This window comes from Populus euphratica, unplaced genomic scaffold (genome assembly GCF_000495115.2).
Source record: "Populus euphratica unplaced genomic scaffold, PopEup_1.0 scaffold188.1, whole genome shotgun sequence".
Taxonomy (NCBI): domain Eukaryota; kingdom Viridiplantae; phylum Streptophyta; class Magnoliopsida; order Malpighiales; family Salicaceae; genus Populus; species Populus euphratica.
The window spans coordinates 596,108-610,617 of record NW_011499966.1 but is presented as its reverse complement, the minus strand read 5'-3'; the positions used below and the strand labels follow the sequence as shown (position 1 = coordinate 610,617).

The 14,510-nt window shown below is 29.7% G+C and overlaps 3 protein-coding genes across 5 annotated transcripts in view; all 3 read right to left on the bottom strand.

Moving 5' to 3' along the window:
• Positions 1-282: 282 nt before the first annotated feature.
• Positions 283-1,664, bottom strand: LOC105138985 (red chlorophyll catabolite reductase, chloroplastic-like). Its single transcript, XM_011045259.1, has 2 exons — positions 1,473-1,664; positions 283-648 (listed from the first exon to the last, which is right to left on the bottom strand). Exons 1-2 carry the CDS (start codon positions 1,662-1,664, stop codon positions 283-285), a joined length of 558 nt encoding a protein of 185 aa, XP_011043561.1.
• A 691-nt stretch (positions 1,665-2,355) lies between these two features.
• On the bottom strand, positions 2,356-4,636 carry LOC105138976 (red chlorophyll catabolite reductase, chloroplastic-like). Of its 2 annotated transcripts, XM_011045247.1 has the most exons (3): positions 4,488-4,636; positions 4,223-4,313; positions 2,356-3,204 (listed from the first exon to the last, which is right to left on the bottom strand). In XM_011045247.1, exons 1-3 carry the CDS (start codon positions 4,577-4,579, stop codon positions 2,593-2,595), a joined length of 795 nt encoding a protein of 264 aa, XP_011043549.1. In that variant the 5' UTR covers positions 4,580-4,636; the 3' UTR covers positions 2,356-2,592. The 2 variants fall into 2 exon arrangements, with proteins under 2 accessions (XP_011043549.1, XP_011043548.1); XM_011045246.1 differs by having other exon boundaries at positions 4,223-4,636.
• A 7,350-nt stretch (positions 4,637-11,986) lies between these two features.
• LOC105138977 (red chlorophyll catabolite reductase-like) overlaps positions 11,987-14,510 on the bottom strand; it is a 7,206-nt gene continuing 4,682 nt past the window's right edge. The window contains exons 2-3 of one of the 2 annotated variants that reach the window (XM_011045249.1): positions 12,811-13,178; positions 11,987-12,731 (exon numbers count right to left, since the gene is read on the bottom strand). In XM_011045249.1, the coding sequence (XP_011043551.1) occupies positions 12,108-12,731; positions 12,811-13,158 (972 nt within the window). In that variant the 5' untranslated portion in view covers positions 13,159-13,178 and the 3' untranslated portion in view covers positions 11,987-12,107. The remainder of the gene's footprint in view (positions 12,732-12,810; positions 13,179-14,510) is intronic. The other variant, XM_011045248.1, reaches the window with a different exon arrangement.

Sequence of the window (14,510 nt, the reverse complement as noted above, 5' to 3'; positions counted from 1 at the left end):
TAAATAGCCAAACATATTCAATAATATAAAATAAAAAAATATATCTTTTTTATTTTAATACAATAACCTTATTTACAGAAATTTAAATCCCAATTTCAATACAATATTGACTGTCAATTATTATTATATAAAAACTATTAATTCTTTTAGACTTCTTGATTGATTTGAACATACACCAATTTTCACTTCCATGGATCACTAAGAAGGATTAAAAAAACACGATCATATTCTAAAAACACCTCTTATAATTCTCAAGATTCTATTTGCCACTTCTTGTCCAAATTAAATAGGCATGCTTGAGCTCAAATCCATCTCAATTGCTCTACTCTTTATCATTCGATCCCTTTTCTCCAATTGATCCCTCTCATTGTCTCCAACAGTAGTCGTTCCTTCTTTACAAACACAACTATCCATCCATAGTTCAAGAACCTCATTAGCTATGGGATCAATATTGTCGCGAATAATTTCTTCAGCACGCTCCGTCGTTCCACCATCCTCACATGTTATGCCAACCAAAATCCTCATGGAAGAGACAACATTTTGAAAGTAGAGGGAAGATGAGAAGTAGTGTGTCAAGTTGTTTCCTAAGTGCTTCGAGTTGAGAATCTTCATAGAAAGCTTTGAGGTAATCTGGGTGGAGGACGAGGTCTTTTCTTGGAATTAAATCAAGAAAGAAGATGAAGTATGTTGGGCTGCATTGGACCAACTCGAAATGAAAATGTGGTGCATCTGTTGAGGATTTGAGATAGCTTTGGATTTTAGTGATGTTCATTGCTTCTCCGTTTGGTAAGGACAAGTATAGCCAACTCGTCAATATGAAATCAATCTGGTTTTCATAAAAAATAAATTAACCATTAGCTTTTTTTAATATTATATCGTTATAATATTATAATAATAATTATATATCTTTTTATTTAAACCGCTTCTAATTAGAATAGGTTAGGTTTCAATTGATTTAAGTTTTGATTTAAGTTAAACCAGGTTGAATTATATCAAATTCTAGAAGGAGGGTAGGGTTTTTTTTTTTTTTCTTTAGGGTTTTTTTTCTTTTTTAATATTATGTTTGTTATATTTTTTACTGGTTTCCCTAGCAGTTTATGTATAGATTGCCAGCAAAGTCAATTACAAGATACAAAGCGATATAAAGCAAGGCCCATATATTTGCATTCAAATTCCAGTAACATGAAAATGAAATCATTCAGACAAATTAATAAAGGAGCACATGATCCTACGTGTAAAAATTATCATATTCATGCTCCTATATATAATAATGATGATTTTTACCACTGGATCTTCTTCATGTATATTATTATATAATTCATCCAAAAACAATATCATAATTGCTGGTAATTTTTTTTCAAATTGTTAATTTTTGTCCCCCTTTAATCTGTAGGAAGATGAAAAAAAATTATTTTCTTAGAAAACCGTATACGCTTCAAGTAAGTGTGTGTGGGAGGGGGGGGAGAGAGTACAGGAGAGGAATCGACTCCACGGTTGATGCAAAGAGAACCTTGAGAAGCACCACTCTGGTTCTGATAGTATTCAGCATCAGGAGGGACTGAGGCTGAAGAAGGAAGGAGATGACCATGAAGGCGTTTATCCACGGCGGAGATTGGACCCACCATTAAATCTTTGTGAGGAGCCAAGATATGAGGAAACTCCATGAACTCTGCCCTCTCATCGGCTATTCCATCTCAAATGGTGTGGTCGATAAGGCAAGTATTGAGTTTCTGATCTTTCTGGTGGATATTTTCTTCAATGGTAGAGCTGAGAATGAATTTAGATGAACATGTTGATGTGGGCAAAGCGGGAGGGTCATTGTTTCTCTCGTGCTATGCCCTTCAAGCAACGTAAAGTCTACGTTGGACTAAGATCCACATAAAATATTATTATTCCATCAATAACAGACACAGAAAATGAGTCACTTTCAACCATTTTGCGAATTTCAAACTTGAACATTGACTATAATGGGTTGATTAACTCAGTCCACTGACTCCAATGATTTTTATGGAGTTGCTTGACATTTCTTCAAGTTTAAAGAACTCACCATTGTCCTTTTCTTATTCAAACGAAAATGACAAATTGGGCCTTTGAAGTGTTCTTAACATTTTCATTACCTCTAGCCCTTCAAAAGCATTTAAGTTTAGTTTTCAATGTCTTTTACTCTATTAGTTTTTTGTATCGATCTATCCACTCGATAAGCAATTTTCAGCCACTAGAAATCAACCTACAACTCTGGCACTAATGAATATTTCATTCATCTTATTTTTCTTGAATATTGAAGGGTAAGGTTGAACCACGACCGATCAAATCATGTGAGATTTTGTGTGATTTTGGATGAAATGTGAAAAAATGTAAGAGAAAAGAAGAAAAAATCATTATTTTCTTCCTATTGCGTTACATTCTGTTCTACCAAATGTACACTGCAATTAAAATATGTTTTTTGTAGGTTGCATCAAAGTTTCTGCAAGTGAAATGGAGGTAAAACTATACTAAATTGCTAATGCACACCATTCATTCTTTTCCTTCCGTAGATCCATAGCATAAGGATAATATTCAATCTTGATTCTCAAGCGGGATCAGCCTCGGAAGTCAGATGTTATAAACCTTTTGTATGGCTCCTAATACTCTATGGGTGACTTCTGGACCAAACAATCTTGGAAAGTTTGTGCCTAGATCAATCTCAATAGTTTTTTTCTTTATCAGCTCATCTCGCTTCATCATATAAGCCTTCTCTTCCTCTCCCACCAATCTTTCTCCATGAGCGCAATGATCCAACCAAATCCCTAAAACTTCCTGGGCAGTAGGATCTATGTGATTTTTTACTATCTCCTCCATTCGTTCTGGTCCACCCGCTTCAGCTCCTATTTGAATCATAACAACTGTAGGCGAGAGGACAGAACGGAGATAAAGGGATGAAGAGACGTAGGGTTGAACCTCAGGGAGTTTCGCAAGCATCTGCCTATGAGTGTCTAACTGGGTGTTCTCATAGAAAGTTTGAAGATAGTCTGGAGAAAGGACGAGGTCCTTCCGTGGAGGCAAGTCAAGAATGAAGACCAGTGATGTTGGACTACTTTGGATTAGCTCAATCATGAAATTTGGTGCATCTGTTGAAGGGTTCAGATAGGCGGATAGGCTAGTTATGTTCAATGCTCCTCCGGTAGGTAGTTTACAGTGCAGCCAACTTCCCAATATGAAATCAACCTGAAAAATGTCCGGCTTTCAATTAGATTTTTTTCTATAAATTTTAATACAATTTTGAGAAGTTGAGAAACAAAAATAACTACATCACATTGATAACAACAGTGCAAATCCAGGCAAGTACTGTGATTTGCAGCCTGTTTCATTTGAAGCCAATAACAATATAGGATTCCATGGGGCATGATGCCATAAACAAAGAAAGATTATACATGAAAAGGCTGCAAATTCAACTTCGACATAAGACTTCAATCCTCATAACTAAGTAAGAAGGTTCAGTACTTGGCTGCTACAAATAAATTATGTCTCAGTAATTTTGAAATTAGCATTCGATAAAGAAGCCAGGACTTTGATTACACAAAAACTAATGAAAACATACAGATGACTGCAATAGCTTTTTGTTATTGTAATTTCCCATATTATATTTGTTGAATAATAAGTATAAAGCCATCCCTCTCCCGCAAATTAGTAAAGGGTTATTCCAGGTTCCTCATGCATTACTCAGTTACGGAATCAAACCAAGCTTTTCATGCGATTCCAAGACCTAGTACAGCAAACTGAACCAAAATCTGATAAGCACTATACCAGCTATACAAAGCATTAACAGACATATTATTATGTTATCCAACAGAGTGCAAAACTGTCCCCAATTAAGAGGGAAATAGCCCAATTCTAATTTTTTTCTTGTGGGGTGCATGCCAAAACTGCTAGTTTCCAAGAAATTAGCCAAGCACAATATATAGGGTCCATCATAATGTCAAATGGAAAGTAATATACATAGCAAACACAGATTAAGCATATCTAAATGGATTAATTAATTAAGTCTGATTGCAGCTACGAAGACCATCTACCTTCTAAATAATTAGCGTTGATAAATACTAATCGGTAAGACTACTAGTCATAGCAACAAGCACTGGCTCAGAACTTTAGAATTATCAGTGGCGCATGAGCAAATAACAAATAAAACAACGTACCAATTCAAAGTTTCAAACTGTGCTACAAGAAGTGAGATTGAGGAAATTACCTGGGAAGACTGAAGACCTGATCTGATATGAAGTGAAGCTTGGGCGCTCCCACTTTCGTTCTGGCAGTGTTGTACGTCAAGGGGAAGGGTACAAGGGAGGAGGTGTGAGCCAAGTCGATCCTCCACCGTTGATAAGAGATTAACCATGAGATCCCTGTGTGGGGCAGAGACAAATGGGAATTCTATGAATTTCTGACGTCCCTGGTTGTGGAGATCCATTTGGGACGCGGATGAAGATGAGGAGAAGGAGGAGGAGAGTGATGCAGTGGCTGAGATTTTTGTTCTTGAGGATTTGAGGGGAGGAGGAGATGGTAACGAGTGTGGTAAGTGTAAAATTGGAGAGAAGCTGACAGCCATTAGTTTAGATTTTAGGTTTACAAATTTGAATCACTAATATTTTGGTTAACTGCTTTAGTTCCCAACTTGTAATGACAAGGAAATCTCTACAACGTTTTTTTTTAATTATTATTCATTTTTTTTAAAACGTTGGTGACCAGAAAATCATGGTTTAAATTTTTAAATCCTTAAATCTAAATTTTAATTTTTTTTAAACTAAAAAAAAACATTAGATAAACCTCTAAAACTTCATTTCTAAATATAAAGTATATTTTAATCCATATAAAAACTTAAAATTAAATCAAATTAAAAAAATATTATACTCTCACTTATTCTTTTTTTTTTCTTTTTTTTTTATTTATGTGGGTGTCCGGGTCAGCTTGCACATACCATGACTAATCCCACGATCCACTGAACACTCTGCAAACCCAGTAGGCATGTAAGGTACCATGGGGGTAACAAGCGTGCGCATGAGAACTCGAACCCAAGTGCAGTGAAAAAAGACAAACCCCTTCCACCACTAGGCCAAGACCCTCGGTGCACTCTCATTTATTCTTATGAACATTGGTAAAGGTAGAAACAATATTTATTGAATTGTTATTTAAAAATAAATCTATAAACATCAAAATTATAGTTATTAGCCACTAGAATTTGACCACCAAAAAGTTCTTTTTCTCCATTGGTTTTTTCTAATAAATTTCTCCTTTTTTTTAACAATAGTCAAGGATTGAAATGCAAAACAAATAAAGTTTAATGACCAAAATATAAAATAAAAAAAAAAGGATTAAATATACAAACTATGAAACTTATAATGATCAAATTAAAGTTTTTCACATAGAAAAAGGTTCTATTCTTGAAATTTGAATTTTAGTTCTTTCTCTTTCAACTTTTGTTTTAAGAAAAACCAAAAATTCAATTTCATAACTGTCTTTAATTTAACCTAGGAATATCAAATGTCATATTAGGTATGCAAAGCATACTAATCAAAATAAATCTCAAAATATAAAATCATTACATTAGAGCTTGTAAGGATGAAATTAAAAAAAAATAAGTTCAATGATTAAAGTATAAAAAATAAAAATTTCAAGGACCTAGAAAGGAAAAATTAGATGTGAACAATATCAGGAACAAAATGTACGAGAGTGCAAAATAGATTAACAATTAAGAACCCAAATTTTTTAGTTTATATTACAATTTCATTAAAATTATCTATTTTTTAAATTACAATAAACAATACATTTAATAAAATCCTTGTGATAATATTTGTGAATAATTTTAAAATCATAAAATACAATTTTCTCTTTAAAAAATATTATATTATGCTTCTTTAATTTTATTCATTAAAACGCTAACACACTGGTCTTCAATGTTATAATACTGATAAGAATAAAATTAATATATTGATTTGCTAATTGTCACATGGACACATAAGTGAGAGAAATACATCTCCACCACCAAATAACTTCTCACCATATATTATTTAGTAAGTAAATTCAAATAATTAAGAACAATATATATATATATATATATATATCATAATCAATTATAATAATGGATTCTATTTTTATTAGTTATTTCACACGCACTGTACTACATGTGGTATCAATATTATGGATACATTTTATGGTATCATGAATTATTGTTTTTAATTGAGAAATAGAAAGATAGTGTGTACCTGAATAAAATAAATTAAAAAGTATATACAAACTGAAAAGAAAATTAACAATAACTAAATACTAAAATAGAAACTTAATTTTACTAATAAAAGCAAAAGATAGATTCATTTGTAAATATTTTATATAAGTTATTCTTTTATTTATATATTTTCTAAAATTAAATAGCCAATCATATTCCATAAAATACAATAAAGAAACATATCTTTTTGTTTTAACACAATAACATTATTTATAAATATTTAAATCTCAATTTCAGTAAAATACTAACTATCATTTATTATATAAAGACTACTGAATTCTTTTAAACTTCTTGATTGATTTGAACATACATCAATTTTAACTTCCATGGATTACTAAGAAGGATTAAAGAAAACATGATCATATGCTCTAAACACCTCTTATAATTCTCAAGATTCTCTTTACCACATCTTGTCCAAATTGAATAGGCATGCTTAAGTTCAAATCCATCTCAATTACTTTACTCTTTATCATTCGATCTCTTTTTTCCGATTTGAAATAAAAGTGTGGTTTCATTGAAAATGTTTTTAAAAAATTAAAAAAATTATTTATTTTTTTACTTCAAATTGATATTTATTTATGTTTTTTGATCAATTTAATATGCTGGTATCAAAAATAATTTTTTAAAAATAAAAAAATATTATTTTAATACATTTCTGAGTAAAAAATACTTGAAAAAACAACAACATTCTCAAACACCCTCTAAAAATGATCAAGCAATTTATATAGATGATCACATACAAATTGACATTACATTTCTTCTAATAGGTGTAACCTTATTTGAAAGGAGGGAAAAAGACAACAAAAACACTCACTTTGGTTAATATGATTTGGTCGAATGTTATTCTTTAGTTATGTTTTGGTATTGTCCTAAATGATTGATGACATGGTAATTTAAGAGATTTGCTTATATTTTTTATTTTTATATTCAAGTATTGAGGCTAATTTTTTTTTAAAAAAACTCATTTAAATACACCGTATTGATATGAGAAATGTATTTTTTATCAAAGAATCTAAAAAAAAAAGTTATATATTTATGTAGCTAAGAGCATCTTTAATGACAAAAATCATTTAGAAAAACTAAATTGAATAGACATGTTTGAGCTCAAATCCATGGTGTTTGTTTGGTTTAGAGGTGTGATTGGCTTTTTTAAAAGTGCAATATTCTTAAAACACAAACCACACCTCTCAAAGGAAAAAAAAAAAAATTACACATTTTTTTATATGGGTCTCACAAAAAAAAAAATCAACCATACCTTTATCCCAAACACCCTCAAGCTAGGGCTCTTGGCATGGAACAAAACTTCACTAAAGTTCTATTATTCGTATATCATTTTTTTAGGAGTGTTATGGAAGTGTGATAATGGTTATTTTTTAAAATATTTTTTATGCAGAATTAAATCAAAATAATTTTTATTTTTATTTTTTTAAATCATTTTAACACCAACATATTAATTAGAAAATAATTTAAAAAAACCAAAAAAAATATATGCCAAAAAAATATACTTTTAAAATATAAAATCAAACAGGTTATCCTTTTCAACTCGCTGAAACTCACTTCTCCATTATCTGTGTGCATTATATGCCATCAGATACATAAGGAAAAAAATTCGGGCATGTAATTAAAACTAGTACATCGCAATTTATAAAATTAACTTGAGTAAAAAATTGTTTGAAAGCTCTCTATTCTAATTTTACATACTATATGATGAGACAAGTTAACTTTGACATCTCTTGGTGTCAGTTTACAATTTCAAAAGCTAGCAGCCTTGGACACGAATATCTTAGGATTTGTCATGCTTGACACATATTAAAAAGTAGTTCTAAGACAATTTCATGTAAATTTATTCTTGAACAAACATTCATTACATGATGATTAAATTCTTGTTAGTTCGTCAGATAACTTTTTGCTTACTACTTTTAGTTTTTTACTTTGAAAACAAGACATTTCATAAGTTCCACGAACACAATTCTACTTTTTTATTTCACAACAGGTTCATAATTTAACTTTAAAATCTAATATGTAAGGAATGACAACATGTTAATTTACGATCTTAGTCAGCTTCCTCAACCATCTCTTTGATCTTTGTCAAAGAAACTTTCACCAAGCTCTTTGGTTATTCATTTGATGTCATCTATAGAGTTCTTTTCCTAAAATAAAATATATTAAATAATAATTCATCAACAAAAAAAAGGCTTCATTCTATTCCTTGCCTTTTTCAATGGACATTGCTAAAAGAACTTATATTTAGACAATTCCCATTATATAGAAAAAATATATTTTTTATTGGAGCATTAACTCCCTTATTGTTAAGAGTATAAATGAGGGTTTTGATCTGCCATGAACAAAAACCACCAATTCACAGGGTTCGCATCAATAACCCTATTTTTCAAGAAATTTATACTTAAAAATCATTGTATATAAAGAATTACTTAGCTACCAACTCAAAAGCAATATCATTTTCAAAAACAAGTGAAATTATTTTCAGAAATCGTTGACTACATTCACTTTAAACCAATAGGCATAAAAGGGCATATTGATATATGTGTAAATTAGGAAACCAATTCAATCTAGAGATAATAAAACTCCATTATGCTATTTTGGGAAAACTAGAATTGTAAAGTGCGCACAAATACTAAAACTTTCACCCATACATCAAAAAAAAAAAAGGCATTGTAAAACACATTAGATAAAAGAAAAGCTCAACACATGTATATAATAAGGCACAAAAGGTAGCTCTTTTGTCATCTCGAAATCAAATACCCGGTTATTGGATATTTTTTTTACAATTATTTTGGGACAAAAAAAAAACTCATCAAATATGACAAGATATCTATACTTCATGGCAACATTCAACTCTTTCGCATCAATAGTGCCTGAAAAACATAGCAAAAGAAACCAACAAATCAAAAAGAAATAACCACAAGCTTATTGAAAACACAAGCAACTGATAATTTGAGTACCTGAGCCATTAGCATCAAATAGTTCCAATACTTCCTTAATTTCCTACTTTTTCTATTAGGTCAATCCATGATGTTGTCCTCTAGGTTCATCTTTTCTAGATTGCCCTTTCTAATAACTTGCTTAAAAAAGCACAATAATAGCAATAATAATCATGAAAAAGCATCATAAAAATTTTAGTTCTACAAATAAATACAACCACCTTTATTTTCATTTTTTTAAATAATAATATTAGAAAATGATTAATTTGAATAAACCACAAAGTAAACATCTAAGAAGAAGGTTTGGACAGTAGGGAACCAAAAATAAAAAACAAATAATAATAATTTACATTTCAAATTATCTTAATATTCGATCTTACGCAACCTCTATGCCTCCTGCCCCAACTTGACCCAACAAAACTTGTTAGATTGGAAATGGAGAGGGAATCATGTGAGACTTTAATAATAAAAAAAAGAAATCTATCATCCAAATCCATAACAACAAAGTTTTTCTGTTTTAGAATTTTTCACATTGGATAAATAGCTCATTTCTCTCATTCAGTTATTGTATTATAATAAATAAGCCTATGCCTAAAAATAAAAAATGTTATCCATGTAGTTAAGACCATATTCGAGGATTGACTCAACGTTAAGTTCAGATTATTGGTAGGGTGACTTCACTTGTGGATAATGAATGAATCCAAGTTTTAACTTTTTTTTAGAACAAAACACCTTTAATGATGTATTTTGATAAAAAGAACTATTTTTTTTTCTTGATCCAATCCCAATAAAGTTTAAGTCAACAAATTAGACCCATCTGGTTAAGCCAAATATTATAATTAGAGTTATTTGAATTTCTATTCATAGTAATTTATTACAATGGTAAGAGGGTGAGATTTTCTATTTTCTATTTTTATTTTTATTAATTTAAAAATTAAAAAGAAAAAAAACTACTTGTGGTTTTTTTTTAAAAAAAATAAAAACCAGCTAGTAATCATTTATAGGTGCAAGCCCTAACCCCATTTTCAAATTAAAAACAAAAATCAATTTATTAAAATTTTAAGAAGTATAACCTATGATCTAGAGATTTTTATAATCAAACAAATTAAATTTATTGAGGTTGTACATAAATTAAATAAAACATCCAGTGCAAAAACATTTTCATATTATATTTTTTGAAATCTCAATCCAAATACAATTCATGGTTTTTATTTTAAAATATTTATTGGAAGTAAAATAATTGGTGCCATATATTTAAAATTTCTAGTGGGTCAAGTTTTCATAAAAAATTAAAGTAAGATTTATACTTGATTATTTTCAAAGTTATGGTAGTCAATGGTACAATCTCTCCATATTAATAAAACGAAGTGTTTTTTTAACATTATTTGTGGATATTGTTGGGGTATAGATAAAGTTTTCTTATTATATTGGAAAATGAACTTCTCTTTGAAAATACTTATTTCAATTAAATACACTTTTGATCCCACCATAATTCCAAGTAAAAAAAAATAAAGGGGTATTTATATATATTAAAATTTCAATAAGTTTGACCCATAATCTAGAGATTTTTATGACTAAACAAATTAAATTTATTGGCTTTGGACCAAAATTAAATTAAAAACTCAATCCAAATACATTTCATGGTTCTTACTTTAATATCCTTCTAACAAGGGGCCGTTTTAGTAATTTCTATATAAATTTTTCAAAAATATCATTTAGAAAAAGAACATTTTAGGTAAATTGCATTTGACCTATTTATAAATAGAAAATAAAACCACCAAATCAAATACAATTATACAAGCATAAAAACAAAAATGAGAAAAAAAAAAAAGAGAGATTAAAGACCAAGAACATATATTTAGAAGTTCACTCAAAGAAATTCAATTCTATCAAGGAAGCAAAATATCAAAGTCCTTTACTTTATCATATCAAACGAAAGAAACAAATGATCAAAGCTTTTTTCTTTGTGAAATCAAATCAAGTAAGATCTCACACGGTTAAAGTTTTCGTTTTTATGTGAATATTTTATTTTCATCAAATCAAATCAAAATAAAATCTTACATGGTTAAAGTTTTTGAACTCATATAAATACTTTTTTGTCTTTAACAAATCAAAGCAAGTTAAGATCTCACACAGTTAAATCACACAGTTAAAGCTTTTAAGCTTGTGTGGATATTCCACTTCTTCATAAAATTAAATTAAGTTAAGATCTCATATAGTTAAAACCTTAAGGCTTGTATAAACATCTTTATATCCAAAACAATATACAAATATGACCATTAATCAAATGATTCATATACGCGAAGAGTAAGATCCTACTTTGTTTAATTTGAATTTTTTTATTAATATTTTATATGTTTCAAATTAATATTTTTTTATATTTTTATATTGTTTTAATGTGCTAATGTTAAAAATAATTTTTAAAAAAATAGCTTATCACAGCACAAAACAGATTCTAATTATTTTGATTCCTTCTAACCCTTCTAGGTATGAAAATAACTATAAATGGTGTAAAGTTTAAATCATGAATTGACAAAGATTAACTTATACATCAACTTGAATTTGTCTTAAAAAATATTATTTTAAATAAAATTAATTAAAAAACTAAAATCATGCTTCTAGTACAAATTAATCTCCACGTACAAGATTCCCGTTAACGATACGATTCATGTACGTTTTCTAAAATCAATTGGCCAAATCTATCCCATAAATTAAAATAAAGAAAACCTACTTTTTTTTTGTTTAAATGCAATAACCTTATTTACAGAAATTTAAATCTTAATTTCAATACAATATTAACTATCAATTATTGTATAAAAATTACTGAATTCTTTTAAACTTCTTGATTGATTTGAACATACATTAATTTCAACTTCCATAGATTACTAAGAAGCATTAAAAAAAAAACATGATTATATCCTAAAAACACCTTTTATAATTCCCAAGATTCTGTCAGCCACATCTTGTCCAAATTGAATTGGCATGCTTGAGCTCAAATCCATCTCAATTGCTCTACTCTTTATCATTCGATCCCTTTTCTCTAGTTGATTCCTCTCATTTTCCTCAATAGTAGTTGTTCCTTTTTTACAAACACAACTATCCATCCATAGTTCAAGAACTTCATTAGCTATGGGATCAATATTATCACGAATAATTTCTTCAGCACGCTCCATCGTTCCACCGTCCTCACATGTTATGCTAACCAAAATCCCTGTGGGAGAAACAACATTTCGGAAGTAGAGGGAAGATGAGAAGTAGGGTTTGGCTTCAAGGACTTGTGCATCAAGTTGTTTCCTTAATGCTTCGAGTTGAGAATCTTCATAAAATATTTTGAGGTACTCTGGGTGGAGAACGAGGTCTTTCCTTGGAATTAAATCAAGAAAGAAGATGAAGTATGTCGGGCTGCATTGGACCAGCTCGAATTGAAAATGCGGTGCATCTGTTGAGGATTTGAGATAGCCTTGGATGTTAGTGATGTTCATTGTTCCTCCGTTTGGTAAGGACAAGTGTAGCCAACTCGTCAATACGAAATCAATCTGGTTTCATAAAAAATAAATTAATCAATAGTTTTTTTAATATTATATAGTTATAATATTCTAGGGAGAGAGAAAGTACATGAGAGGAATCGACTCCACGGTTGATGCAAAGAGAACCTTGAGAAGCACCACTCTGGTTCTGATAGTATTCAGCATCAGGAGGGACTGAGGCTGAAGAAGGAAGGAGATGACCATGAAGGCGTTTATCCACGGCTGAGATTAGGCCCGCCATTAAATCTTTGTGAGGAGCCAAGAGATGAGGAAACTCCATTAACCTCTGCCCTCTCATCGGCTGTTCCATCTCAGATGGCGTGGTCGATAAGGCACGTATTGAGTTTCTGATCTTTCCGGTGGATATTTTCTTCAATCGGAAAGCTGAAAATGAATTTAGATAAACATGTGGATGTGGGCAAAGCGGGAGGGCCATTGTTTCTCTCGCAATCTGTCCTTCAAGCAACGTAAAGTCGACAATGGAGTGAGATCAACATAAAATACATCATGACTAATATGAACAGTAATTTCTCTAAATTTAAGAAAATAATATAAAAACCATTTGTACTAAGAATATTCGTAAAATTTTAATAAAAATCAATAAGAAATTGTAAGGCGCGTTAAATAGAATATGAAAATTGAAAGAGACGTCTTAGCTAGAGTTTCCTTTTTCTTTTTCAATTTTAGTAGATATCTAATTGTTTTTAATAAGATATTTCATATAAATAGTTATTTAACTATCATCCCATATGATTTTGACCAGTTATACAATATGATTATGAAAAAATAAAAAATAAATATTATAAATATTTTAGTTGATTTTTACTTCCTGAATAAAGAATTAAATTTCATGATTGTACAGGTCTTTTTTTTACTCAAATTATTAAAAATTAATGAAATATTCATCTAATATTAATATACAAGAATCGTCTCTAATGTTCGTTAAGTGGACATTAATAAATTAAAAAAACACTAAGAGTGGAAATTTTTTTAGTATAATAATTCATTGTGAAAACTCAATTATTAGAATTCTGTTTTTCAAATTCAGCCAAAAAAAGGTGTAATCAAACGACACAGGATTTGTCAGCTCGTCGAAGACAAATATTATTCTTCCATCAACAACATCCACAAAAGATGAGTCACTTTCAACTAATTTCAAACTTGAATATTGACTATAATGGGTTGATTAACTGAACCTGAGGAACCTAATTAACTCAGTCCACTAACTGTTGTTAATAGCCATTTATTGTTGTCTGTCAGATTTAGTGACCTTTGATAATGTAATAGTTTCTAGTTTTTTAGGTGTTTTTTATTTAATAAAATATTAAATTGATGTTTTTATATATTTTTTAATGATTTTTATATGTTAATAAAAAATAAACAAATTATTTTAATTGAAAATCACTTTTAAAAAACATCCAATAAAATAAGCTATTTAGAAAAATCAAATTATTGATATGACTTTTTGAATATATTTTATTTCTGTGTTTTTAGTTGTGTTTATGACAACAATATTTTCATTACTTGTAACCCTTCAACACCATTAGAGTGTTGGTGGGAGAAAACACTTGTGGTGGCTTTGAAATACTCGGAGGGGATAAAACACACTCTTTTATTTCAAGAACAACAAGCTTACAATAATGAAAAGCTTACAACAACCCCTTTCTCTTTCTCTCTTTCTCTCTAGTGTTTCTCTCAATCTCTCCACACATAATTGCATAAGCTTAGCTATCTATTTATACACGAAATCAAAACAAGAAAATTCAACCTTCAAGTGTGAAGGCGGTT

Bases quoted from the DNA above. Each gene is read 5' to 3' on its own strand.
- LOC105138985 (XM_011045259.1), bottom strand. From the start codon at position 1,664: ATGGAGTTTCCTCATATCTTGGCTCCTCACAAAGATTTAATGGTGGGT. The intron at 649-1,472 runs GTACTCTCTCCC...TTCCAAGAAAAG, and splicing joins GTGGAGTCGATTCCTCTCCT to ACCTCGTCCTCCACCCAGAT.
- LOC105138976 (XM_011045246.1), bottom strand. From the start codon at position 4,579: ATGGCTGTCAGCTTCTCTCCAATTTTACACTTACCACACTCGTTACCA. The intron at 3,205-4,222 runs GTAATTTCCTCA...GACATTTTTCAG, and splicing joins CAGGTCTTCAGTCTTCCCAG to GTTGATTTCATATTGGGAAG.